The following is a 27389-nucleotide window of genomic DNA, read 5'->3' on the forward strand; positions in this document are numbered from 1 at the left end:
CATTAATTTCATCATTGGGTATTTTGAGTACTTTGTTGAACATTTATTTATCCCTTCAGAAATTTCAATACAATTGAAAAAAAAACCATGAAGGGGGACTTGAAGCTACTATTTTTTTGTAAGCAGTTAAAATAGATTCATCTATTGAAATGGAATTTTTTACTTAAATTCATTAAGTTTTCAAGTGTTGTATTTTTTTGTTGAATTGAATTATTCCAAATATTTACAAATGAAAATCACTTAATTATACACTATTGTCAGTTTCAGATCAGAAAAATATATTTTCACAACCCAAATGTTAGTGTTTTGTAAATTAATACAACTACAGAAATTAAAAGAGAAAATACATTACTAAAATAATATACATTTGTAAAAACAGCATTTTACAATACCATCCTGATGACCATTTTGATTCCTGATTTCTTATCAAAAACTCATTTTCAGAAAGAAATTACCTTTACTTTTTATATGTCACAGCATACAAAATGTATTTGAATTTTGAGTTGCATATTTTGTTCTCAATAATTTATTAAATTGTCAAAGACATACACTGCCACACCATAATATGGACTTTGTATACTATGTATATCAAAAATCTCTGCAGTAAAAAATTTAATCTGAATTGTGTTTTGTTAAAAAAATTGATGGTTTCAGATATATATTTTATAGGGGTACTGAATCTGTATAAAAAACCTAACAAAGTGCTGGTCATATTGCCTCTAACATCCATCATCAAAGAGCAAAAGGATAAACTTGACAAAATAGGAGTTAAAGCAGTGGCATTGAGTCAAAAATGTACTCTATTAACAGACGAGGAAGCTGATGGTGAGTATACATTGTTCTGATTTCATAAGTTTAAGTCATTTGAATGCTTTTAGTTAAATACTAAAATTCTACTAATTAACATTCGTATTAAAAAGTGGTGTAAACAACATTAATTTCTACATTCATTTGAATGATAATATAACATTTTGTTAAGAAAATGTATTATTCAGTTATAAAAGTCAGTTTTGGAGATTCTCTTTATACATCATTATGCTCATGATCTGATTCAAGTATTAACTAAAATAGAGTGAATCTTTTCAATAATCATACTTTATATTAAAGTTTTGTGTTGAATCAGATATTGAGAAGTTTGAAGGGTGGCGAGATGCCTGGGATCGAATCCCTTTAAGAGGAGAAGCCCTTCCTCCTAAAACTGAATTTTATTAATGAAATTTTATTCCTTAATATGTTTAGTATCAGAAGCAGTGTTGAAAAGCAGTGTTATATTAGCCCATCCTGAGGCAGTTTTAAATGCAGAAAAAGGTGTTGAGATTCTAACATCTTTAGATGGCAAAATTGGGGCCATAGTTGTAGATGAGTGCCATAAAATAGATGATTGGTAATTCAAAAAATTTTGCATTTTGAATTTTTGATATTTTTTTTCAAACAGATGTGTGTTTGTTCTATGACTTAATGTTTATTTGTTGCAATTTGTTGATTTTTTATTTATTTTTCAAATTATGATATCCTGTTTTCTTGGACATCAAGTTCATTTTTCATGATATGATGTTCTCTCATTTTTTGATTATTCTCATATGATTGAGTTATTTCCCTTTGAACCAAAAATTTTAAGAAGTATGAATCTAATATTTGTTTTTTTTATAGAATGATTTACCACACCAGGACTGGGACTAACTGTTTTTACTGCATTTTGTATTGGATACTTTAATATTTTGTACAAAATCAATTAATTTATTAGCTACAAATATGAGAATACAAAATAATTGTCGGCAATTTAGATGAGCAGAAAATTCTAAATCCTTATTTATAGTATAGTCCATTATTATGATAATGTACATAGAATCAGTTGATGGATAAATATTTAGGCTATTTGGACAAGTGTTGGAGTCTCTTTGTATTACTATAAATGAGAATTCTATTTATAAATATTATTCAAACTAAATGTTTCAGCTTTCATATACATGTATAAGCATTTTTTTTTAGTTTTATTACCTAGAAATGTTTTTAGACATTTCATATCTAACAGATTGTGAACAAATCATTTTTTAAAGCAAACAGTTTAAATGTTAATTTGATAAACATATTACTACATTTACTATGTGTATATTCATTATAATTAACTTGTGATGCTGAAGCTTACGTTTTGCCTATTTCTTTTCAGGGGAAAGGACTTTAGAAAAAGCTTTTCAGAATTGTATATACTGAGATCTTTTTTCCCCAAGGCACCTTTTGCATGTCTGAGTGGGACACTGACCAAACACCATATAAAGAGTTTGTCAAAATCTTTACATCTTGCAGATGTGGAATATATATCAGTCAACCCTGACAAACCAAATTTATTGTTACATTGTTTAAGAAAAGACAAAGGGGACTCTTTAACTGTTATAGACAATATATTCAAAGAACAGGTAGACAACCTCTATAAATGCAGAGAAGAATTTTCTGTTACTCTTATGTTTATGCCATTGCAATATATTTCCCATGCAATGTCATATGCATATTTTATTTTTGGTGAAAGAGAAATTGTCAACCTTAATAATGCTTTATTTGGTTGCTTATATTCAAACCAAGATGAAGAGGTCATGTCTTGTATACTATCTGATTTGCAGACTATCTGCCCCAGATTTAGATTAATTTTTACCACTAGTGTAGTTGGCATGGGATTCGACCCTCCTTCAGTCATCCATGTCATTCATTGTAAACCACCTAGAAATTTAACTAACTATTTGCAAGAAATTGGTCGTGCAGGTAGAAGGGGATAGTCTGCAAAAGCAGCTCTGCATTTTAGCAATTCTGATATTTCAAGAAATCTTCCTGGAATTCAGGATGATATCATTAACTACTGTCATTCCAATTTATGTTTAAGGGAATGTTTGCTGAACATCTTTTCGTTCAGTAAATCTATGAACAGCCCACACGGTTGTTCTTGTTGTAATATTTGTGAAAAGGATTGCAAGTGTGATGACTGCCAACTTGTAAATACAGTTGTTGAATTACATGTTTAACTGAGCAAATATTTTACATGTTATAAGGCAAACATTATAGTGATTTCTGATAAAAAATATTATCATATCAAGTCAAATTATAAATCATTCAAAGATATCATCATGTGCCACTGATACATAATTAACATATTCACTCAAGATTATCACTTCCATCTAAGGGAGGACAAATGTTGTTCTGTTTCTCCAGTGTTTTCTGGTAAAAACATTTTGAATATATCTGCTTAACATAAGTTAGCTCTAGCTTTGTGATAAGAGTCATCCATTAAAGTATTTTATGAAGTTTACATATATTATATACATTTAAAGATTTATATAAATCAAATCAAATAATTAATTGTAGTCTCACCTCTTTACATGTACAATACAAACATGAATACAATTATACAACATGTTTTAATTAAAAGTACAAAACAATCTTAAAAACATTTGAGAGCCACTTTCAAAAGAGTTATGAGAGACTTTTGCATAAAAATATACAAATCGATAAAAATACAAAACAGCCCGTATCTCCATATAAAGATAAATTAAGGGTATATTTTAAAACACCCATAAAAAATTGCATGGCTCTATTTTTAATTGCATTTATACATGTAAATTCCCTAGCTCCACATATTGAGGCACCATATTCGATAACTGACATAACCAGTGTATCAAAAAGTTTTGTGAAAGTTTAAAACTCAAAACCACCATTAGCTTTACTTTTGGCAATTAACAAACCTAATGCCCTACTGGCAGACTTAGCAACAGCTTTCGCCATATCTATATGATTCAAATATTCATTCAACACTAGTCCAAGATATATATAATTTCCAACATTATCTATGCTTTTATCATTAAACATAAATTGAAACTTTGTTCTTGAACTGACTGGGGTCTAAAATGAACAATTTTTGACTTGCTTTACTTAAAACAACAAGATCATTAGTGTTACACTAGACTTTAAATGGCTAATATTTTTTGTAAATCTTTTTCATTATCACACATAAATACAATGTCATCTGCATATACAAGTACAGAAACAATATCATCATCAAGTTTTATGCCAACATTTAACCTCTTGACCTCATTAATAAGATCATTAATAAAAATATTGAACAAAAGAGGTGATAAAATGCACCCTTTCTTTAATCCTGACTTAACATTGAACCATTCTGTCATATGGCAATTTATTTTAACACATGACTGTACATTATTATAAATAGAATGTAATGATTTAAACATTTTCGAACTTATACCCAATGACTCAAGTTTGGTGAACAATGAGCCTCTATTAACCCAGTCATAGGCTTTTTTAAAGTTTATAAATGCACAAAAAGTTGAAAGCTTTTTTAATTTTCTGCTTTCAATTAGTGGTTAATGTATACAAATGGTCAGTAGTGCTACAGTCTTTTCTCAAACCATTCTGTTCATCATTTAAACAATTTTAATCATCAAGCTTACATGTAAGGCTAGCATTAAGTACTCCACAATAAAGGTAATGAGACAGGGCTAAAGTTATTCCCCTGTATGACATTGGATCATGTGGGTCAGAAGTGGACAACTTTGGAATTGGCGTTATCATACCCTTACTCCAAAAAGATGGAATTTTACCAGAATCATAACAAATATTAAAAATATGGGTCAATGCATTCAAAGCAGTATTATTTTTTTTTATTTTTCCAGGTAATTTGTCATTTTCAGACAAATTTAACACATTATAAACCTCATCTGTTGAAATTACATTATCTAAAAATTCATCAAAAATAACCTTGTTTGAATTATATATCTCAACTACTGATCTTTGGTAAACATAACTTCTTATACTGTGAAGACAGACTCCTTTAAAAATAAACAGTGGCACATATATCAGCTGTCAATCTTTAATCAGTTGAATAAAGAATATCTTTCCTTGAAAAGTCACATATTGATGTCATGAATGAAAAATTTATATGTAATAGAAATTTTAACAATCTATGTAACTTAAGACTTAAGGATGTACTTAGGTGAGGTTTTGGAAATTGTGTCAGATGTTCAAACTTCTTGGTATTTTTCCATGCAGTACAAGGTAAAATATTTTTCTCCATAACACCCATTCATCTTTTGATAGAAGACTCAAAAGCTCATTAAAGGTCATTTGCCAAAATTTAAGCAGATTCTTAATTTTCTTTCTTTTGATTTGAGACAATGCAAATATAAGTTAAAAGTCTGAGTCAGCTTTTTCCGACCATATCTTTAAAATGAATATCTTGAAAAGAACCTCAAGGACCTATCAATATGTTAAGCCTATTTTTATCTTTAACCTAATATGTTCTTCCAACTTATAGTATCAATATTAAATTCCTGCTTCATTTGATTTCTCCTAAGTACATCCTTAATGTACTGAATATTACAAATAATCAAATTACATTAGTTATAAGATAAAAAAAAAAATCTTGAACCTCTATAATCTGCATGATGAATCAGCTAATTTCTTGTAACTAAAGTTGATACTGAAAATCTCCACAACCTGTCCTCACAACTGACTTCAAATAGGCAAATCTGTAAAAAGAAATACAGGAAAGATGTATAAGATCAGTCATTATTGAAATCATCTGTATACAGGTAGTACAAATAATATGTATAAACATGACAGCAATAACGAGTACAGGAAAAAAAAATCTGGTTAAATAATCTCCCTTTGTCCATGATAAAAAAAAAAAAAAACATGGTTATTATTTTTTCTTAAATTTATGTCTTTTTCAGTGACAATAACTTGTTTATATCAACACTAAATTTGATTTCAATGTGATTGTTTTCTCGAAGGAAAAGTCAGCTTGTTCAATTGTACCAAAGAGACATCCAAACTCAGAATTGAGAAGAAACAATGCAACGACTAAAAGAGAAAATAAAATGGTAGTCATATTTAAATCTTACTCAGGGAATATCTGGTAAATCAGAATCAGTGTCTTCATCATCATCATCGTCATCATCATCCTCATCCTCATTATCATCATTCTGGGCCAACCCTCTACTTAATCTCTCTACTATTCTATTGATGTCTATTTCCATCTTGTTTACATCAACTCTCCCTGCTGGACTATTTGTTATGTGATTAAAACTCCTGCACTTCCGACCTGTTGTTACTTTGAATGGCCTTAACTTTCTCAACGATTTCTTCAAGATATTGACGTCTTCTTCAGATATGTGTTTGGTATGCCTATTACCTTTTTTGGTGATATCATGCTGGCTGTCAAAATTTCTGCATATTGATGTTATGATAGGAGCAGCTGCCGTTACTGAAGATATAGCATTTTCAGTTTTGTTAGCACCTAGCCCCCTTATCAGATCCTTCTGATTCCTTACAGAGTGTTCCTGTACCAAGTCAGCTTCTACATTGTTCCCAACACCACCTCTTAAGTTAACAAAACTCCCCTCCAGAATCCTTAGGCTGTCTATCGGAGACATGTAATAATTAACTTTCATGAGGTAGTCTATACACTCCACCATGTATTTTGATAGGCAGGAATGCTGGTAAAATATAGGAATGCAAACTTTCAAATTCGGTGAGACCATTGACACATTGCCTTCCTTGGCAGTATCCTCCAACTGCAGCTAATGTAATCCTCGAAGACAAAGGTTACTGCAGTAGTTAAACTTGTCATCATCTGTATTCATTTCCGCTTGCAGGAAACCCAGCATGCCGAGTATGGAGTTGCCAATATTACGCATGGCAAGCTCTTTTGTTGCTCGGCATGCCTTGTCTATACCAGCGGGAAATATGTCATCTGATGTGTCATTCATATTGAAAAGTTCAAGAGCCTGTTCTCTGATAATGGACTCTGTAAGGATCTTGAAGAACTCACTATGAGTCTTGAAATGGCCTTTGACCTTCCCATTAACGTCATTTTTTTTCAATACATTTCTAAAATAGGACATTTTTCCTTCTTCAGTCATACTTTCTTTTTTATACAAGGCTTTGTAACATTTCTATTTGTAAAAAGAGAAAATAAGAATTTTATTATATATCGTAGTTTCTTTTCAAATTTCAAAGGAGAAATTAACTACACAAATAATGATGATGATGCTGATTAAGACATTGATAATTATGAATAAAATCAGGTGAGCAAGATGGCTCCTTGTACCCAGTAGTTTTATTAGTTTTTGTTTTCAATTAAGGCATAAAAGAAGATTACCTATTGTAGGACCGTCAGTTGTATTATTGCATCCAGATCATCTTTTTGTAATTCAGGAGAGCAGAGTTTTTGATTGTCATGAAACTAAAAATGAGGTACACTCAGATCAAGTGAAGCATATTGTTGTACATTTTTTCAAAAATGACTGATACAGTATTTTTTTCAATATAAAATGCATTATTTAAACTTGAAGGCAGGACTTAATTACCTCAAGATAATCCTGTTTTAGATGCCACAGTTCACATACAACTGGTTGGACATGCTCTAATCTTCCTGTTGAAGTAGGAGACATCAGTCTAAGATTGATAGCTCCTGCAAACCTCACTTTGGTCAACTGATCTCCTCCTGTTACCACCCTATATTTCTCTAACATTTTGATATCTCCTACAGATATATTATGATAAATGTACTAGGTTTTAAACTTTTTTTCAATTATAGTGTGCTAAAAATATATACTGTAATTCTTTCTTTTATGAATATTTATGACATTATTTTCTTTGGATAACTGAAATGACAAGCACATGCATAAACAATCTCAAACTTAGTGTAAAAAAGTTAGATAAATGCATATATTAATGAAATTTGATTTCTTAAAAGCAACCCAATTATACATAGTAATATATTTATAAGGCAATAGGCAATTTCATTATCATTAAGATCCTAATTACAATTTTTTGGGATACCATTGCTTTCAAGCAATCTGTAGACTTTGGTTTTTGCTCATTGTTGAAGGTTTTAAGATGATATACAATTTTTATATTTATGTCCTTTAATCTCGTGTGGAGAATTGTCTCATTGGATTATTCCATATCTGCTTATTTCTTAGTATGTCCTTATTAACACTTATATTTTAAATTTGAATATTGGCCAAAGAAGGGACTCAATGGTTTAATTCAAAATAGAATTATGCAATTCATTTATGATACATAATGTACCATGCAATACTATTATTCCTTAATAAATTCATCAGTATCTTTAATTTTTAACAAACCATGAGCATCTCTAAATGCCTTTTGCAAAAGCTTCTCATAATCATCCAGAATTGACAGGACATCTTCATATTTTGCTTCATTTTTATGCTGAATGGGGAGCTGAAAAACTTGACTTTTCTCTGCCATTGCTGCCTTGTGAGGGTGATGAATATGTTTTGGAATAATGGACTCCATCCATTTGAATTGTCCCATTGAGCTAAGAATCCTTGATATCTATTAATACATGTATATATATATTGATTTTTCATGAAATAACAAAATTTAGAATCCAAATGTGGAATATGTCATAGAGACAACAACCGAACAAAAGAGCAGTTAACAGAAGTAGGCTGCTATTACATTTAACACTGTACATACATGTTTGTTTATGTTGAAATCAATGTGTTAAAATATAATTTTCTTTGATTCCAAAATGTTGTGAAATTTGACACAATCATGTTGTTTCTTGCTTGAATCTACAGTAAACAATAAACATGATATTAAATCACTTATCAAACGTATAACATGTATTAAAACTCTGTTTAACATAGAACCCCATCGCTGTACAAATTAATGTAAGATACAGTCACAGAAAATAATTATATTCATAAGTACGTCTGAGTCAGTGACAACCCTACAACAGATGTATCCATCGGATCGCCATCAATGATGGTGATACATGGCTGTGTACATAATGTATATACAACTCGTCTAAACATCTGTGACTGTATCTTACATTAATTTGTAGGATCCTTTACTATAGATAATTTAGCTGATCTGTAACAATAACATCTTCATGCCTTATATATCATGTACTGTAGTACGCCGCTAGATTAAAACTGACGTGGAAAGGTAACACATGGCCAGCGAAAGCTCTTTTTTTGAGAGCCCAGGTGGTCGTGTGGTCTAGCGGGACGGCTGCAGTGCAGGCGATTTGGTGTCACGATATCACAGTAGCATGGGTTCGAATCCCGGCGAGGGAAGAACCAAAAATTTGCGAAAGCAAATTTACAGATCTAACATTGTTGGGTTGATGTTTAGACGAGTTGTATATACATTATGTACACAGCCATGTATCACCATCATTGATGGCGATCCGATGGATACATCTGTTGTAGGGTTGTCACTGACTCAGACGTACTTATGAATATATATATATATATATATATATATATATACCTCGTCTAAACATCAACCCAACAATGTTAGATCTGTAAATTTGCTTTCGCAAATTTTTGGTTCTTCCCTCGCCGGGATTCGAACCCATGCTACTGTGATATCGTGACACCAAATCGCCTGCACTGCAGCCGTCCCGCTAGACCACGCGACCACCTGGGCTCTCATATATGTGTGTAATTATGAATATTTCAAAATTTTCACCTGTCTTTCATTTCTTCCAAAATTTCTCTTGTCATATCAGTATTTTCATCTGCAAGGGATTCCATGGATTTTTTCCTCATTAAAACACTCTGTTCACCTTGACGCTTGGTGGAAACCTGCATACATTCATTAGTGATTACCTTTAAAAAGTTCTTATTAGCGTTTATAGGATTCATACTCTGGTCTGGTACATCTGAAAAGTTTGATTAATTTATGTTTAATCTGACATAATCAGAAATAGAAATTATTTGTTTAATGAAATTTTCATTACTGTAAAACAATTATTACAAAAACATTGCATGCATGTGAAATAGATAAATGATAAAGGGGGAGACAATTAATTATGTTTTAAGGGTTATTTCCCTTTGAACAATACTGATATTAAGCTTTGTTGATATTTAAGTGTTTAGCTGGAAGAAAATCCTTTATCTATATATCTGATATAGGGGAAATTTCTCCCAAGTTCATGCAGCAACCAATTACCAAATATTAAAGTTATATTTTAAATTTATTCAAATTGATAACCGACTACTAGGGTTTTCACCTCTGTTAATTGGTACAGGAAACAATTCTTTGCAAACAGCTTTACCATTTGTTCTTGGTCTAGTATATCCATGTTCATTGTCAATGTTATTGGTCGGTTTTCTAAAGAATACATGTAAATTAAATGCATACAATTTCTTTCATAAGTATACATAAATACACAATTCCACATGGTTATATCTTAAGTACAAATAAGTGATTCTTTCCTTTTGTTTAGTGAAATTTCATATGTTTATAAACAATATTATGGCAATTCACATTTAACCTACTCAATCTTTAACCTTTTACCTTGATAGCCCAACATGCTGAACTAGAAAAGTTAATGTAATTTGACATTTGATATGAAATCTGAATCAAATAATTTAAAGTTTACTATTTATCATAACTAAACCATAGAAAAAATACTCCTGAAATGTAATTACTTGCTTATCTCAGAAATATTAATCTTTACATGTATCTTCAAGTATAAATTGGATTTTCATTGCTGGTAAGACAAATTGTCAAGCAGACCTGATCATTTATATTTTTGAAAACCTGTACTGAGTTTAATAAATTAATCAAACTGTACAATTATGATTTCATTTACATTTTAACCTTTGAAATAAGTAATTGTCCTGGGTTTAATTATAACTATCAAGGAATGGTTTCATTTAACTACTGAGAAAAAATTAAAAATAAAAGGTATTGTGATATGATTTAATAGAGTTCAACCCATTGAAAGTATCAAACTAATCCAAGTCCACTTTCATGAAGATAAAGTAACCAATATATTTAAATAAGACATTACTCACTGTAATTCAATAGGTATATTGAAATGACCTGAAGATATTTGTCTGCTGTAATCATGTTCTCTGAAATTTTATAAAAGTATATGTATATTTCAGGTAATTTCCATTACCATGCCTATTCCTTTTTTTTACAAATGTGAACATTTTTTTCACATAAAAGTAATCTTAAAATTTTTAGCTTTTGGATGATAATAATTCTCTGTTTTTATCATTTAGACAATATATAGATATAACCAATGGTGTAATTACTGACTCCAAAGAGTGATTACCCTTTTATTTAAAAAAAAAAAATCATTCAAACTAATATATTCCTTACACTTTTCTTACAGTGTCCTAGTACAAGAATTTTTCTGGGGAATCAAAATCATATCGGGTGAGGGAAAAATATATTAAGTCTATAAAGAAACTAAAAAAAAAATCAATGTTATAAGGGAGATAATTCTAATTAAGGTATATAATTTGAAATTTATAAAGACAATTGCTATAAATTACCATAAATCGGGTTGACAAGGTTTATTTTTCTAATTACTGTATTCAAAGAATGTGTTGTATGAGAATTTATCGTGACACTCATATTATATTTATGAGGCTTTTAGTATAGGGTTAAAATTGTTCTTAATGTGCATTAATACCCACGAGTATAGCGGTGAGAAATCTTCATCTTTGCTTTTAGCTCTGTCTTCTTTAACTAATGGACCTGGCATAATACTGTAATCAATAAAAAAAATAGCATATTTCAAGATATCCATGTTATTATTCAAAAAATTAAAAGCATCAAAAAATAGACTTCAAACTGTTTCGTCCCTGCCAAGGGTACTCATCAGGTAGCTTATAGGCTGCCACTACAGTTTTACATTTTGCTTTTATTTCGCTATTTTCAACTTGTATTGAAAACACTAGGATATGAATTCAGTCATAAAGTTCAGTTTTTAAGAGTTTATTTTTCTTCTTCTTAAAAATAATGAAGAGGCTGCAGTCTTTTTAAACATGTACTCCATTTCCTCTCTCTATATTTTGCACTGTTAATGATAAAAGTAGAATTGAAACTGCCTCTTCCATTGGTATACCAAAGGCTACATATCTGGTGTTGTTGTTTTTTTTATCAATAATTGGCTAACAAATTCAGTTTCTTATTTACATTTGGTTTTAAAATTATACAATCAGTAGCTGATGATAGACTTTTAATTAAAAAACAGAGAATCACCATCACATTTTTATAAATAGAGCATCATGAAAAAAAATATTTCAACTGGTTAATCTTTGTATAATTTGAATACAGTTGAATTGTTAAATGTACACATATCAAGACAAACCCACCATAATTGCAATGAATCTTCTACACTTGTATCTGCATGGACTGCTACTGCTGCACTTAAACTGAAATAAATTCAATAAAAACAGAGTATAAATGTTACTTTTCAATTTAAATGATATAAGATGTTTCTACTTACAAAAGTTGTATAAATCTAACAAAATTCAATATTTTGTTAGTTTAAAGCATAAACTATCTTACTGTAGTATATCTTTTGTATTTGTATTACTCAATATTTAATATGTAGTTTAATATTGATTTGTGACTTCATCAGTTGCTTGTATATTTTTTTTGGTTTCCTTTTTGCAATTCATTTGATTGTTGGAACCTAAAAATCTCTACTTTTTTCAAATAGTATTTTATGTCTAATTCCAAAACAGTCTGACACATTTATTTATTTTTTATTTTTTTTCATGGTGTGATTTCAACTGTTTCTTTTGTCTCCAGGTGCAAAATTATACATATACTTTTTATGGATATGATTTTTTGCATAAAGGCAAAACTGTAATCATGGTAATAGAAATTTACCAGTTTCAAGACAAGAAGAAAAGCACTAAATGTTAGGTTAGAGTGTATAAATATGAATTTGAGACATTAAACTTAAGCATCTAAGCAGGTAGAATAATATCAACACCTGGTGCTTAAAAGTTTGGTCTGACAAAAATCTAACTTGAAAATAAAACATGAACAAATTTTCATTTTTTCAAACTTATATATTGTACACAAAATATGTTAAGGTCAATCAGCTTTTAATGATTTATGATAATTATTTATGTAGATAAAGATTTCATACGAGACAAAGACTCTCCAGACTGTGTGGGTGTGTTTTTTTTTTGTGTTCATATGCTCTTGATAAGACCAAATAAAAAAAATATGTGTGATTCTTTATTAACATATACATGTACCCTCCCTTATTTAAAATTAAAAAAAAAGCCTACATTCAAGTTTTTTTTGTCAATTTTCAATAAGCACTGTTAATTCTGAATGTCCCTCCATTAGTCTCATCATGTAAAATAGTCCCTACCTACATACCTTTTCTTGTCATTTAGGGTGCAATCAACAGTTTTTTTCTATGACGTCACATTTTGAGGGACCATGCATAAGTGACCCTTAGTGGTGGACTGATTAATAAAGATACTTGTATAAAACTAGATATCACTGGAATCAGAATGTTCTCTAGTTTATAATGAAATAAAAATAATGTGTACTTTTAATATATTAAAAATATTCCATCCAATGAACATGGGGGGGAAAAAGGGTACACGACAACTCGTACTTTCGGCAAGTCGTACTCAACCAACTCGTAACCTATTTTTACCAACTCGTAACCATGTTTTATTTGATATTATTTATCAAGTTTATATGCATAGTTATTGTAACTTTCTTTCGTATATCAGTATATAGCAAAATACAAATAAAAAAACAACTTTCATTGTTAATAAAATTCAATCATAATTGTTTTAAATAAGCTTATAAAATGCTAATCGTTATAATCATTAGTATTCCTTAGAATTGATTGTTTGAAATTGTTTGCACGGCAATTTATTTGATATGCACATTAAAATAATTATGAGTACACAATATGCTAATCAGTGGTCATTAGTGGATAACATACCTACAAAAATAGAATGGATTTGTTAAAAGTAGAATAAACAGAGAGAAGTAAATGAAAACAAAAAATCGGTATAAGTGCGGCACTATGAACATCAAAGGCCGTTGAGTTATACTTAAACAATCACCATCCTCACCGAAAAGAAAATGCATGGCTTAAACGTTGTAAAAACCAAGCTTAGAGAAAAAATATATAAACTATGGTGAAATGTATGATCATCTTCAATTGCAATCATGGTTCGTCCACGTTGTAATGTATGCAAGAAGACTGTTACGATTCGACAAGATGCTCTTCAATGTGACACATGTGACAACTGGCAGCATCGTCTATGTGAAACTGGTAAGTTGATTTATGTTTTACTTGTTTGTAGAAATTAAGCCCACTACCTTAAACATTCTTTAACCATCGTAATTGTGCTGTGTATTTGCAAATAAACAAGGACCCTTTCCTAAATGTTATCATATCTTTTATCTTTTTAAAATTGAAGTATAATTGTGATTTTATATATATCCTTTTATGTAGTCAAATATATAACAGAAAAAAGTATTATGTTGTATTCCACATGTTCCATGCAGACTTTCGATACATAAATTGTGTATCTCAATAATATTTTCCCCTAATCCTGTTATTTGGTCCATGTTTGGGGCCAATAAGAGTATATATTTCAAAAAGCTGTATTTGTAGGACCCTTATTACTATTATTAATAGCAACAAAGCCTTGTAAAAATGTCTTACAATGTGTGTGTAAATATTAGTGATATTAGTGTTTTTTTTAATACGCCTCTCGTAATTCTTCTAAATATTGGCTTAATTTTTATTTTAACTTTTATAATAATTGAGGTCAATACGTATATAAATGATAGTAGTATTGTGATGAAATATGCATTTTAAAATATAGTGCAAACGTACATGCAGAAAGATTAGATCAGGTGTGAAGTTGTTTTGATAACGGTTAATTAATGGCACGCTTCGTGTGTGAATAAGGGCCGATTAACTGGTAATCGACATGCTTCAGGTGTGAAACAATGATCAATGATCAATTAATCACCGGCACGCGAACTGCAATAAATAATTTGTGTATTAAGGTTTATGTTTAAAGGCTGTGGATTTTCTATAAAAAATCTTGATTTATTTGCCAGAAAGTCCTTTTTTTCTATTCAATTCAATGGCACAGTAATTAAGAATAGAATTGTTAGTAAAATTGAATTATGAAATAAAATTATGAAATAAAATTATAAAAAATTAAACCAATACATTTTATTTCTTACAGGCATTTCTAAAGAGTTGTATAATCAGCTAGTACAACAGGAAGAAGAGATAGACTTCTATTGCAAAGAATGTGGTTTGCCAGCAGAAGAATCCAGCATCCCTCAGCTACCAGACTTTGAAAGTACACGCTATTCTACTGATGGTGTCCATGAGGCCAGTTTTTCTCTAGAACAGTCTACTGTTAGCACCCATGAGGAAAGTCATTCTCCAAACCAGTCAACTTTGGATGTCCACCTACCCGACACGTCCGAGGTATATGACCAGTCAACTATCGTCCAACTCAACAACTCATCGTTCACCGTATCCGACGAAGAAGACACAACTATTCATCTCAACAACCTTGACCAGTCGTTCGACATCACACAACGTACCTTTGCTGAACCAGATATTATTACAGAAACGTAAGTATTCATAAATATTTTAACAATCAGAAGGCTTGGGTTTCATTAAAACAAATCTACGCTATAAGATATATATTTATAAAAAAGATGTAGTATGATTGGGATCCCGTATGATTGCCAATGAGACAACTCTACACATTTAAACTACAAGTCACCGTAAGGCTTCAACAATGAGCAATACCGCATAGTATTTTAATTCTTAACTGCAAGTATATGAATATTAATGAGTAGTTTTAGTTTTCTTGTATAAAATACAAAATAGATTTTGTTTTTAAACGGATTGCAATTGTTACTTGTTATTATATATGTTGAAGAAGATTTTCGATTGAATTGATGCAAAATAGTATGCATATTTGTAAATAAATATTGTTTATTTCAGTTCTATTCAAGATGACCCCTTACCAGATCAACTTACAGATGCTATTGATCAGCCAACATACTCAGTTGTAGATGGTGCTTCTCAGCGAGGAAAGCGTAAGCTGGTTGACGTAGATGGATATACTTACACAGTAAAGGTAGGTTTTATAGTAAATATTCTGTTGTAAAATTATGTAAAATAATTTAAAAAAAATAGATAAGTAAATATAGACCGTTCTATATTGTGTAGATGATATTGAGTATGTTTTAATTGTACTGATTAGTTGGAGATGATAATATAAAAAAGAAGATATGGTATTATTGCCAATGAGACAACTATCCACAAAAGACCAAAATGACATAAACAAAGCCCATACCGCATAGCCAGCATGCCCCGATAAGACAATGTAAAACAATTCAAACTAGATAAGCATGTATATTATATATATATATATTTGTCCTGTATGATCAGATATTTGTAATGCTATTTTTACTCATCAAATAATTGTTGATGAGATTTTTATTTTTTACATATGTATGAAAATGACAATAACTAATTTTTATATATTTAATAAAGCTTTCATTATTCATTTCAGAAACAGAAAGGTGATTCAACAACCTGGTGGTGTTCAGTTCGCAACAAGACAACCAGTTGTTCTGCTACTGTCTTACAGAAAGGTGACAACTTTACTGCTGGTCGTAAATCCCACTGTCATACTGCAAACCCTGGTACTGTTACAGCAGTCAAGATTACAGCTCAGGTATTTCTATTTTACTTTCCTTCAATCATACACAATGCTAATACAATACATAGAATCGGATTATGAATGAGACAGTTGTCCTGAACATGAATGAAATATTTGCCACTGGACGTTAAGCAAACACCACTCTGACTCAGACGAGACAGCTATTCCTTAGATCAACCAAAAATATGTTGATGTTCGCAAGACAAGTGTCAAAATGTATATATTTTTCATTAAAAACAGATTATAATTAACTTTCGTTTTTTTTTTATCTATTCTATTAGACTCCAAGAGACACCTGCTATTCGCAACTACTGCCCAGCTGACAGTTTTAGAGAAAGCCCAGCGTTGGTTTATAGATGGTACCTTCAAGATCGTTGCCGCACCATTCTATCAACTACTATCCATCCACGCCTTCATAACAGCAAACAACTGTACAAAGAGTGTGCCTCTTGCATTTATTGTCATGTCCAGACGATGCAAGATTGATTACATACCAGTAAGTGAAATCATTTTTTTTCTTTTCCTTTTAATATATAATTTTATTAATTTATCAAGCATCATCATTACTGGTCATATTAGTTGGATAATTATTATCATATTATTTTTTAAGTTATTACTATGAAAATTATTATAATATTATTTTTTAAGTTATTACTATGAAAATTATTATAATATTATTTTAAAATAATTTCTATGAAAATTATTATAATATTATTTTAATATAATTTCTATGAAAATTATTATTATATTATTTTCATATTATAATTATGATAATTATTATAATATTATTTTAATATGATTTCTATGAAAATTATTATTATATTATTTTTATATTATAATTATGATAATTATTATTAAATTATTAGTATTATCATGATCATTGTACTAAATAAATTTTTCAACTTTCAGGTCTTCCAAGCTCTGAAAGATCTTCTACCACAGAGTGCAGTCCGTGGGTTCGTAGCTGACTTTGAGAGTGGTGTGTGGCAGGCCCTGAAGGAGGTGTTTCCAGGCATGATGATCAACGGTTGTCTTTTCCACTTCACACAGGCTGTGTTTAGACATGTCCAGTTTCTTGGTTTGCAGGTACATATTATTATATTGAACTTATAAGATCATTTCCTTATATATATAAATAAAATATCGATAAACAAGCAGAGTCACAAGAATGTCATAACGGGCTCCGAGCTACAACTATTAATCAATGATTATAACTAATGCTGCATTAAAAAATATCCACAAGTATAATAGTCCCGGTATAAGATTCGAAATAATGAACTACGATAGGTTATTATTAAGTAAAATATAAATTAATGGATGAAAGAAAGACATTTTAAATTATGGTTCATACTTATATAGACTGATTATAACATAAAATGATAATACAAACATGTTCATCAGTTTATGTACATATTTTATATGTCTATTTTTTTTCCAGCCAGCCTACCGTCAGCAAGACTGTATTTTTAAGTATGTCCGCAAGCTGATGGCGTTGCCTTTCCTGCCAGCAGACCACATCAGACCAGCTTTCAGGCGCCTGAAAGACCTTCAGACCGACCCACTTCAGCGTCTTGTTACGTATGTAGAAGACACGTGGATCAAGAGTACCGTTTGGCCCGTGGAATCTTGGACAGTCTTCAGCCAGCCGACACGTACAAACAACGATGTAGAGGGGTGGCATCGCCGCATCAACAAGAAATCATCAGAAGAAAAGAAGCCCTTCTACTTACTGCTTCCAAAACTGAAAGAAGAAGCCGAACTTTTACCCAATCAGCTGAAGATGGTTTCAGAGTGTAAGTTGACACGTCAACAGCGATCTACTTATAAGTTTCTACAAGCCAAGTATTTCCAGTTTGTGGGACCAGTATAGAGACGGGGATTTAACCGCAAGTCAACTTGTCCGAATGTGTGGTTTGTTGAACGGTCCGTCTGCGGATTAAAAGACATTTCGTTTTCTGAATGAAAACCGCTCAGTGGTTAATTATGTGATTGAACAGTATTGAACATTTATTGAACATGTAAACTTTTTGAGATGAACAGTTATATGAAATGAATTTGATTCAGATAAATCAAATTATTTAATGTATTGTTATTCTTATCTGTTATTGATTATAGTATCTAATAAAAAATATATAAATCTTTTGCAATTTGCTTTATACATGCATGTGCTTTATGGTTTCAAAACTATTAGAAATGCATTCATTATATACATAAAATATACGAAATAAGACATATAAAAAAGAAGATCTCGTCTGATTGCTTATGAGACAACTCTTCACTAGAGACCAAAATGACACAGAAATGAACAACTATAGGTAATCGTACAGCCTTCAACCATGAGCAAAACCCACCCATACCTCATAGTCAGCTATAATGACCAGTAAAACAATTCAAACGGAAAACGAACTGACTGCCATACTTATATAAAAAAAAAAGAACAAAACAAAGTGTTAACACATCAACAAACAACGTGTTTATCGCAATATTCAGTAAAAAATCTCTTCAAATACGAGCACACCTTGACACTTGAGGATTTTTTTTCAGATACAAATCCTATCAGTAGATAAATCAGTAGGTAAATAATAAAATATGAAGCATTATAATGTTAAAAATATTTTCTACTAACACGAAAAAACTAAGACATGGTCAACGCAATGTTCAGTAAAAAATATCCTTTTCATATTCTATGGATCTACCTCAGGGTGCACTGGGATACTTCAGGGAGTTAAAATATCCATATCTACTGATATAAACGTAGAAAACTTGTATTATAATGCTAAAAAAATATTGGGTACGACTTAGTAGAAGTACGAGTTGGTAGAAGTACGAGTTGCCGAAAGTACGAGTTGCCGAAAGTACGAGTTGGCTGAGTACGAGTTGCCGAAAGTACGAGTTGACATGTATCCGGGAAAAAGGTCTAATTTGAACATAAAAAAACTTGAAACCAGGTCATGTGCACACCCATGAAGACATGATCCATGCACATTTTACATAATCAAAACTGTATGAAATTTGTAGGTTTTTACCTGGCCTTTCAAAAAAATCTTGTTTCAGGGTACGGTTTCCTGCTCCGAAAAGAGCTACAGTGGCTGCAAATAAGTTTTCAATTTTCACTGCCAAAAAAATAGGATGTTTACAGTGACCGAGTGACAGTGTTGTCTCCCCTCAAAACATGTAAAGTTAATATAATTTTTTAAATTATTTCAATCATTCAACCTGTTTTAATTGAAAGCTAATTAACTAATTTTTACAATCAAATACAAAAAACATGATACTTTTTCACCAATTGAGTAAATAAACAGGGGTTTCCCTCCATGGTTATTTTTAGTCGGGGAATAACCCTAGTTTTTTATACGAAACTGTTTATAGCACCCAAAGGAAAAAGTAGTTCCAGTCTAATCCGCAGCAAATAACCGAAAGCATCCGAAGGGCCGATGGCAGTGTTTGTATAGAAAGGGAAGTATGACCCGAACGATAACGCTGTATGGAGTTTGCACCATGCCTGTGTTGTGGCTTAAGCAAAAGCAAATATTTTGGCCTTCTTCTTCTTCTTCCATATAAGAGTTGGGTTCCTTTAATGAAACGTTTAAACTCTGCGGGACTACGCATGGTGACATCACATATCTAGTCCCCTAAGGCTATATACAGTATTTACAATAAAATCAGGTTGTTACGGTTAAAATTATGTACAATCGTCCAGTCTGGTATTAATGTGTTGTCTGTAGCCCTGAGCGAAAATCTTCAACTGATCCCGCTTCAGCAACCCTGGCAGGTAATGTATTCCATTCCATGATTGTTCTTGGAAAGAAGGAGTTCCTGTAGACATCACTGGTGACCCTCTGTTGGTAAAACTTGTGTCCTCCACGAGTTCTACTGTCGCCACCTTTGAGGTAAGTACTCTTGTTGATGTCTATCAGCTCATTCTGGATACGATAGAGCATGCATAGCCTGTTGTCACGGCGTCTTGTCTGTAATGTGTCCCATTTAAGATCTTCTAACATTGTAGTGACGCACCCTGGTGTGCGTGATGTGTAGTCATTATAGACAAATCTAGCAGCTCTCCTCTGTATAAGTTCTAGTGTGTTGATGCTTGCTTGGTTGGTTGGGTCCCATATAGTAGAAGCATACTCTATGACAGGTCGCACGAGTGTTGTATAGCCAGCAGCCTTTACTTTCCTGGTACATTCTTTAAAGTTTCGTTTGACAAACCCAAGTGTTCGGTTACCCTTTGCTGTAACACTCTGGATATGTTTGTTCCATGAGAGGTTGTTTGATATTGAAACTCCCAAGTACTTGGCACTATCTACTGGTTCGAGTATGTGTCCATGTAGAGTGTATGGGTATTGTATAGGTTCTTTGTTCTTTGGTGGTATGCGGATAATATTGCATTTTGTTGGATTGAATCTCATCATCCATGTTTTTTCCCAATTTTCTAATGCTTCAAGGTCTTTCTGAAGTTGTTCTGTATCTTTGGTGTTACTAATTTCCCTGTATAGTAGACTGTCATCAGCAAAGAGGCGGACATCTGATTGAGTATATCCGGGCATGTCATTGATGTATGTTAGGAACAATAAAGGACCTAGTACTGTGCCCTGTGGCACACCTGACAGAACATCGTCTTGTTGAGATCTAGCACCTTCCAATACTACCTGTTGTTTCCTGTTTGATAGGAATGAACTGATCCAGGAGTTTGTCCTTTTCAGTAAAAGAAGTGAACTTGACAATATTAAACCAAACCTGCAACTTTTATTCGAAAATACTATTGACTTTAGATTAATCAGCAATACTGTTATTTGTGATCATTGTGTAAATATTGTTAAAACTTTCAAAAATATCAAAGAGAAATTATCTCATGCAATTTTAAATTCAGTTAATGTCAATAATAAACCAATCACAAATCAACTTATAAAAACTCCAACTGCTAAGAACAGTAAGAAGAGATTGGCCTCAACACCAGCATCAGAATTGAGATTCAAATTAACACCTAAAAGAGAACCAGTTATTTCATCTCTGGTCCATTCATTCGAGAAGTTGAATACTATCTAACAGTAAAGGAAAGATCAGGTGTTTCTAGACGGCGCATTGATTTTGATAATGGCCATGACCATTCATATACCAAGGATTCACCTTCATGTGACCTCAGACAAATCAGCGACCAAGATAGTAACCTGATTGAGGCTTTACTGTGCCAAAATTTGGATAGGTATATATATAATAATAATAAATGAATAAATAAACTTTATTTGGAGTCTGTATTTAAAGGTATACAAACAGAGACAACATATGCTGAAGTGAGCTTTTAACCGACATATATCACTGGCTTAATTTATGATTTAAGATAACCAGACTCTTAATGCAGCCACACAAAGTATATTTGAGAAGTGAATCTTTTGTACAATACATTTTAATTGACAATCAAGACTAATTTTAACATGTAACATAAAATGTTGATATTAACATGTACATGTAAGTATCTTTGTCATAAATGGTTAGAGTGATGATACAGATCATAACATCTTAAGTTCACAGAAGTATAACACTGAGCTTTCTTATACATTTATACATGTATGTATGTCCTCCAATTGCATAATATGGGTTTTTTGGCGCTGTCTTTCTTCTTTTAGTTGGACACCAGGTTCGAGCCCTGGGAACCCGAAGCAATTACTATATTGGAATGGATATATATACTGTATATACTGTATACTGAACTCGTCTAAACATCAACCCAACAATGTTAGATCTGTAAATTTGCTTTCGCAAATTTTTGGCTCTTCCCCCGCCGGGACCCGAACCCATGCTACTGTATACTGTACATGATCATCATATATATATATATATATATATGCATGTACCATATGGTTTAAAATAGACACATGCATGTAGCATATATATAGAGAGATATAAAAAAAATCTTCTGTTTACAATGATCAAAATATTTGGTTGACATGGTTGTGTAAATAAGATACAACTAATTTTTAATATTGACGTTTCAGTATCTTTGTACCGGTACTATAGGTAAGAGTTATCATGGTTATTGTACCAGTAGAATAGCACAACAATTGTATAGATATATATATATGTGAACTACTATAATCTTGGTGATGGACTAATATGCATGTCTTTATATATAATCCTACTAAATTGAATATATGTCTTGTCTTGTGCATTGTATAACTTCATTTCATTAGATAGTTTTTCTTAGGTGCCATGATTGACTCTTTTTTTTTTTATTCTGCTTTTTCTGTCAATGTCTGACTCTTTGTAAATCATCTAACCTTCATGCTGTTGCATTATGTACTCATACAACCTATTATTATATAGTATTCCATAGTTTCTGAACTTTTAATTACCTTATGAAATATAATTGAAATGAATGTACATAACACTCATAAAGTCTTTAAAATCTCCTCATGTGGGAAATAATCTACTTTGCCTAGAGGTAAAGGGAGAGGGGTTTTGAGATCGGAAAAATAACATGTTTAAATCTGCCGATTTTTTGGGCCTGTCCTAATCTAGGATTTCCTGGCCATTGTTAGTCTTGCGATTTGGACATCCATGTACTAAAGACACATTCTTGTTTTCAATAATTTTGACGAATATATAATGAATATTGTCATGATGATTAAAGACCAAGTCATACGACACTAAGATTAGTGAAGGCGAAAAGTAAACTAGTCACATGGCAAAAACTACAATAAAACAAATAATAAATATATATATCTAAGAATACAGATTTATTTGAATAGTAGCATGTACCAGTTTTGTAATTCTATAGAATGATACGGTTATAAGTCTGGACGACTGAAATAGATAATAAAAATAAGATGAATTTCGAAAAGTCAACCCTAACGATCCTTTACATAAGTCTAGAGAGGGGGGGGGGGTACTTCAATACTTAATTGATAGGGGGTGCCGCTGTTTTGTCACCTTACCAAGTTTTACATTTTAAAAATATATACCTTTTCATAAATTGCGTAGGAAAAAAAGTTATATCATATATATCTGATAGTTTTCTTAACTTTTCACTTATTCAAGCTTAAAAAGGTGTAAATAGAAGTGCCCCCCTTCAACCCCAATCCCTTCCGGAAACATAACTACTGTCATGGAAATACACTGACTTTTGAAAACACCCTTTAATGCATGTGTCTGTATCTATTTATTTAAGATAATCAATATTAAGATTTCTTAGCGCTAAATGTGTCTTAACTGTTAATATATTATTCTTCTAGTCGCTGATAAGTGAGACCCAACCCAGCATCAGATGCACATTCTGTATATATCGGCAATACCCGGTGTTTTGTTTTGTTTGTTGGTGTTTCAATATTGCTTTCCCCCTTAATATTTACCTTGGAGTTCGTTTCTTTTTACAATTTACATCTTAAATTGCCTTTCTGTTTCAATATATTTGAAATTAAATCTTGTAAATAAAAAACAAATCGCGGTTGCCATGGGCACAGATATGTTGCTAGGGAGAAACAACAGTGAATTTGGCAAAAATGTGCAATTAATTATGTAATATTTAAATAGTGTACAAGTGTAAAGTTCACTACATGCTAAACAGGTTCAATTTCAAATATAGATATATTAAAGCTGTATAATAATCATATTTGATGAGTTTAACTCCGCCATTTTAGTGGTTGCTAGGCAACAGAACAAACGAGCTAGACCCAAAATTCGATTATTTTCAGATGGTCTATGGTATAGACCCACAACATGACAAATTAAATGAAATTTGGGGGTGGGGCCAAAAATGGCCCTTATAGCCCCTAGTCCTTTGACACAATCATGTTGTTTCTTGCTTGAACACAGGTCTATATTGTTTTATAACTTTATTTTTCATACATTTAGGAGATAACTGTATTGTATTTTAAGCTCAAACGGCATCAATTGGGGATTTGATGGTCGCAAATTAAGTTTACTAGCGACGCCTTAGCGGAGACAGTAAACGGGTATTTGTGACCATCAAATCCCCAATTGATGCCGTCGGAGCTTAAAATACAATATTGTTATCTCCATTCTAATGAAACTGACAGAAAACAACGTTAAAACATGTATTTTAAATCTGTCATATGTCGTCTGCGCTTGCGCGTACGTCCCATAGCATCAATTGTCAATTGATGCCATGTAAATAAGTGACGTTATCCAATCAAAATGAATGTTACAAACGTTGTTGCATTAGAATTTGGATTTTAAAGTGCTGATCATGATTTGGAACATTAAAATATCAGTTAAGTATTAATTTAAAATAACGCAAATTGATAAAACACGGTTTTACACAATTAAAGAGAAATTTTTAACTGTTGCATATGTATAGATAGTTTTCTCAATTCAAATCAAAACATACTTTCAGCCATTTCAATAGTTTTATAGTTTGTTCTTGCATTGTTACTCTACACCACTGTCCAAGATAAGTAGAAGGTTGGTGCCTTAAAAAACATGTTCTTAATGTGCCTGCCCCAAGTCCGGACCCGGTAATTGGTTGTTGTTGTTTCATTTCTTGCGTATGTGCTTATTAAAGTTTACTCTGCAATATTGAAGGATGTACATTTGTCTGTTTTTATATAAATTCACTTAATTTGCATTTTGATGGATCGATATATCATTGAAAATTATACCACATCTCAGTCTTTTTTTTCAAGTAGTTTCTGCTACTTTCAATTTAATGTTATCCTGTTTGAAAGTTTTAATTTTACCCAGTTGAATCAATGAAGCTGTATTTTATTTGAACCTACCAGAACAATATACGAATTTCTAATTTGATCCTTCTCTGTATCTGTTAACCTCACTATATCACTGTTAAGTGGCCCTACATCTTTTGGTGCTGATGTATTTAGGTCTGGGGTAGCGGCTCTACATGATATGGCATTGGAAGCAAATAAATGGAGATCATAATTACTCTTTTCTACAGATTGACAACTTGGCTTAATAAATATGTCCAAGTTGTCTCCAGTTATTTTCAGCAGGGGACTTCCCTCTAAATAATCTGTTAATTTTTTGTTGGAATTTTTTCCACACTCTTCTATCAACCTCTGCTTACTTGCAGTTGACAATGTAAGCCCAATCTTGTTAAGTCGACTTAAAAGCTAAATAAATGAAGATAATGTTATTCAATATATATAATTTTCAGAATTAACAAAATACAGTTTAGGGATTTTTTTTCTATCATGTCCAGCCTGTATCTGCCTAAGTAGTCATACATATAAAATAGCAATATAATTATCAAATATACTGTTATTTATAAGTTTAATTATGTAAATGAAATTTTGAACTAAAAAGGATGTAAATTTTAGGTCTAGAAAATTATTGACCTTATCTATTTATTCAAATTATTTGAGTACAAGAAACATTTGTAATTATCTCATATCATTCATGTAAAGCATAATGACTGTTCTTAAGCATTGTATTCTACACTTTTTGACCTAAATTAAAATCTTTTTTGATGGCTGAGTTTTAGCAATTAATTTTCAGTGTGGTGTATAAACATATAGTCGTAGAAATTAATTATCTCTCTTTACGCCGTATCTCATGCATTATTCTCAACATCAGTCAATATCATAGCTGCAATTGAAATTCCATAGAATATAATGATGCTTGCAGTCAAATAGTTTTACTGAGGTCCAATAGTTGGAAACTATTGACTGGTTCAATAGTTCAGTGCTTGCAATTTAAAAAAATATTAAATATATTGTGTACTTATTTTATAAAGAAAATATTGACAGAGGTATAACAAGCTAGTATACGTACCGATTATCAGGTTATCTGCATGTTGATATCGTAAAATATCAGCTGCGAGACATAATATGAAGCTTTTTGTCGAGTGAGCGTAGCGAACGAGATCAAAAAGCCTTCATATAGTGTCAAGCAGCTGATATTTTACAATATAAATATGCAGATAATCTGATAATCGATTTATCGGGCTATATTTGCGTGTTTCGGAAGTGTTTTCTTTGTTTCACCAGCACACAAAAGATGACTTGATAAGTTCGGGTCAAAGTTATTAACGTCGGTTCAAACATTATGACGTCGCTGATATGTCCGGGTCAAAGTTATTAAGGCCGGGTCAACGTATTTGACGTCACAAAGACATGATACGGAATAATATTAAGAGCTGAACAGAGTGATATAGACAGTGGGACGACCGATAAAGTATATTACCATATCCTCAGCACGTCCCCTAATACATAATGCTGTTATCAATCTCTGATAAGCACTTAATTCTGGATTTCTGGTAAACATAATAACTCCATAAACTAATGCTATTGCCTCCTTTATTTTCTCATCAGCAGTTTTAGTGTGCTCTTTTACAAAAGTTGCTTCCAGCAATTGCAACAGCGATGGGGTTCTATGTTAAAAAAGAGTTTTAATACATGTTATACGTTTGATAAGTGATTTAATATCATGTTTATTGTTTACTGTAGATTCAGAAAATTAGCCTTTATTGACATCTTCTGACCACAGGAAAATGGATTACGGTGTTGAATCCTCTGATCATAGATCATATAATTATTAAGATATCAAATTGCCAAACCCATTAAAAACATTAAATATGATTCACTTGTGGAAGCCATAATTTCCTGAATTAATAACCCAAAACTTGAGTTCACCTCTTCTTTTTGGTGATTTTGTATTGCTTCATCTTTAGTTTTCTATGTTATTTTGTTTATCCATGTTTTGTTTTTATTCATGGTACTGTCAATTTTCTGTGTCTTGAGATTCTTCATCATTTACCCTCATTCTATTTTCAATCCTTAAAAACTAAATGAAGGACAAAAAAATAAAATAATTAACATATCAAAACAATAATTAACTGATTATAATGATTATAAACAAAGGCAAAGATAATAATCT

General features: G+C 31.4%; 2 protein-coding genes and 2 long non-coding RNA genes across 4 annotated transcripts; 2 read left to right on the forward strand and 2 right to left on the reverse strand.

The window, feature by feature from the left end:
* Window positions 1-205: 205 nt before the first annotated feature.
* Window positions 206-27335, reverse strand: LOC143083974 (uncharacterized). The gene is made up of 6 exons (XM_076260389.1): window positions 26697-27335; window positions 25274-25624; window positions 8154-8367; window positions 7371-7546; window positions 5904-6956; window positions 206-5528 (listed from the first exon to the last, which is right to left on the reverse strand). Exons 1-5 carry the CDS (start codon window positions 26775-26777, stop codon window positions 6582-6584), a joined length of 1197 nt encoding a protein of 398 aa, XP_076116504.1. The 5' UTR covers window positions 26778-27335; the 3' UTR covers window positions 206-5528; window positions 5904-6581.
* Window positions 9960-11530, reverse strand: LOC143082050 (uncharacterized). The gene is made up of 3 exons (XR_012980239.1): window positions 11481-11530; window positions 10848-10907; window positions 9960-10158 (listed from the first exon to the last, which is right to left on the reverse strand). It is a non-coding gene; the product is annotated as an uncharacterized LOC143082050 (long non-coding RNA).
* LOC143083972 (uncharacterized) lies at window positions 13415-16631 on the forward strand. Its single transcript, XM_076260388.1, has 4 exons — window positions 13415-14107; window positions 15039-15438; window positions 15818-15953; window positions 16392-16631. Exons 1-4 carry the CDS (start codon window positions 14002-14004, stop codon window positions 16620-16622), a joined length of 873 nt encoding a protein of 290 aa, XP_076116503.1. The 5' UTR covers window positions 13415-14001; the 3' UTR covers window positions 16623-16631.
* Window positions 16830-18688, forward strand: LOC143083973 (uncharacterized). Its single transcript, XR_012980961.1, has 3 exons — window positions 16830-17037; window positions 17451-17627; window positions 17980-18688. It is a non-coding gene; the product is annotated as an uncharacterized LOC143083973 (long non-coding RNA).
* Window positions 27336-27389: the final 54 nt, after the last annotated feature.

The sequence above is a fragment of the Mytilus galloprovincialis genome, chromosome 7 (genome assembly GCF_965363235.1).
Source record: "Mytilus galloprovincialis chromosome 7, xbMytGall1.hap1.1, whole genome shotgun sequence".
Taxonomy (NCBI): Eukaryota; Metazoa; Mollusca; class Bivalvia; order Mytilida; family Mytilidae; genus Mytilus; species Mytilus galloprovincialis.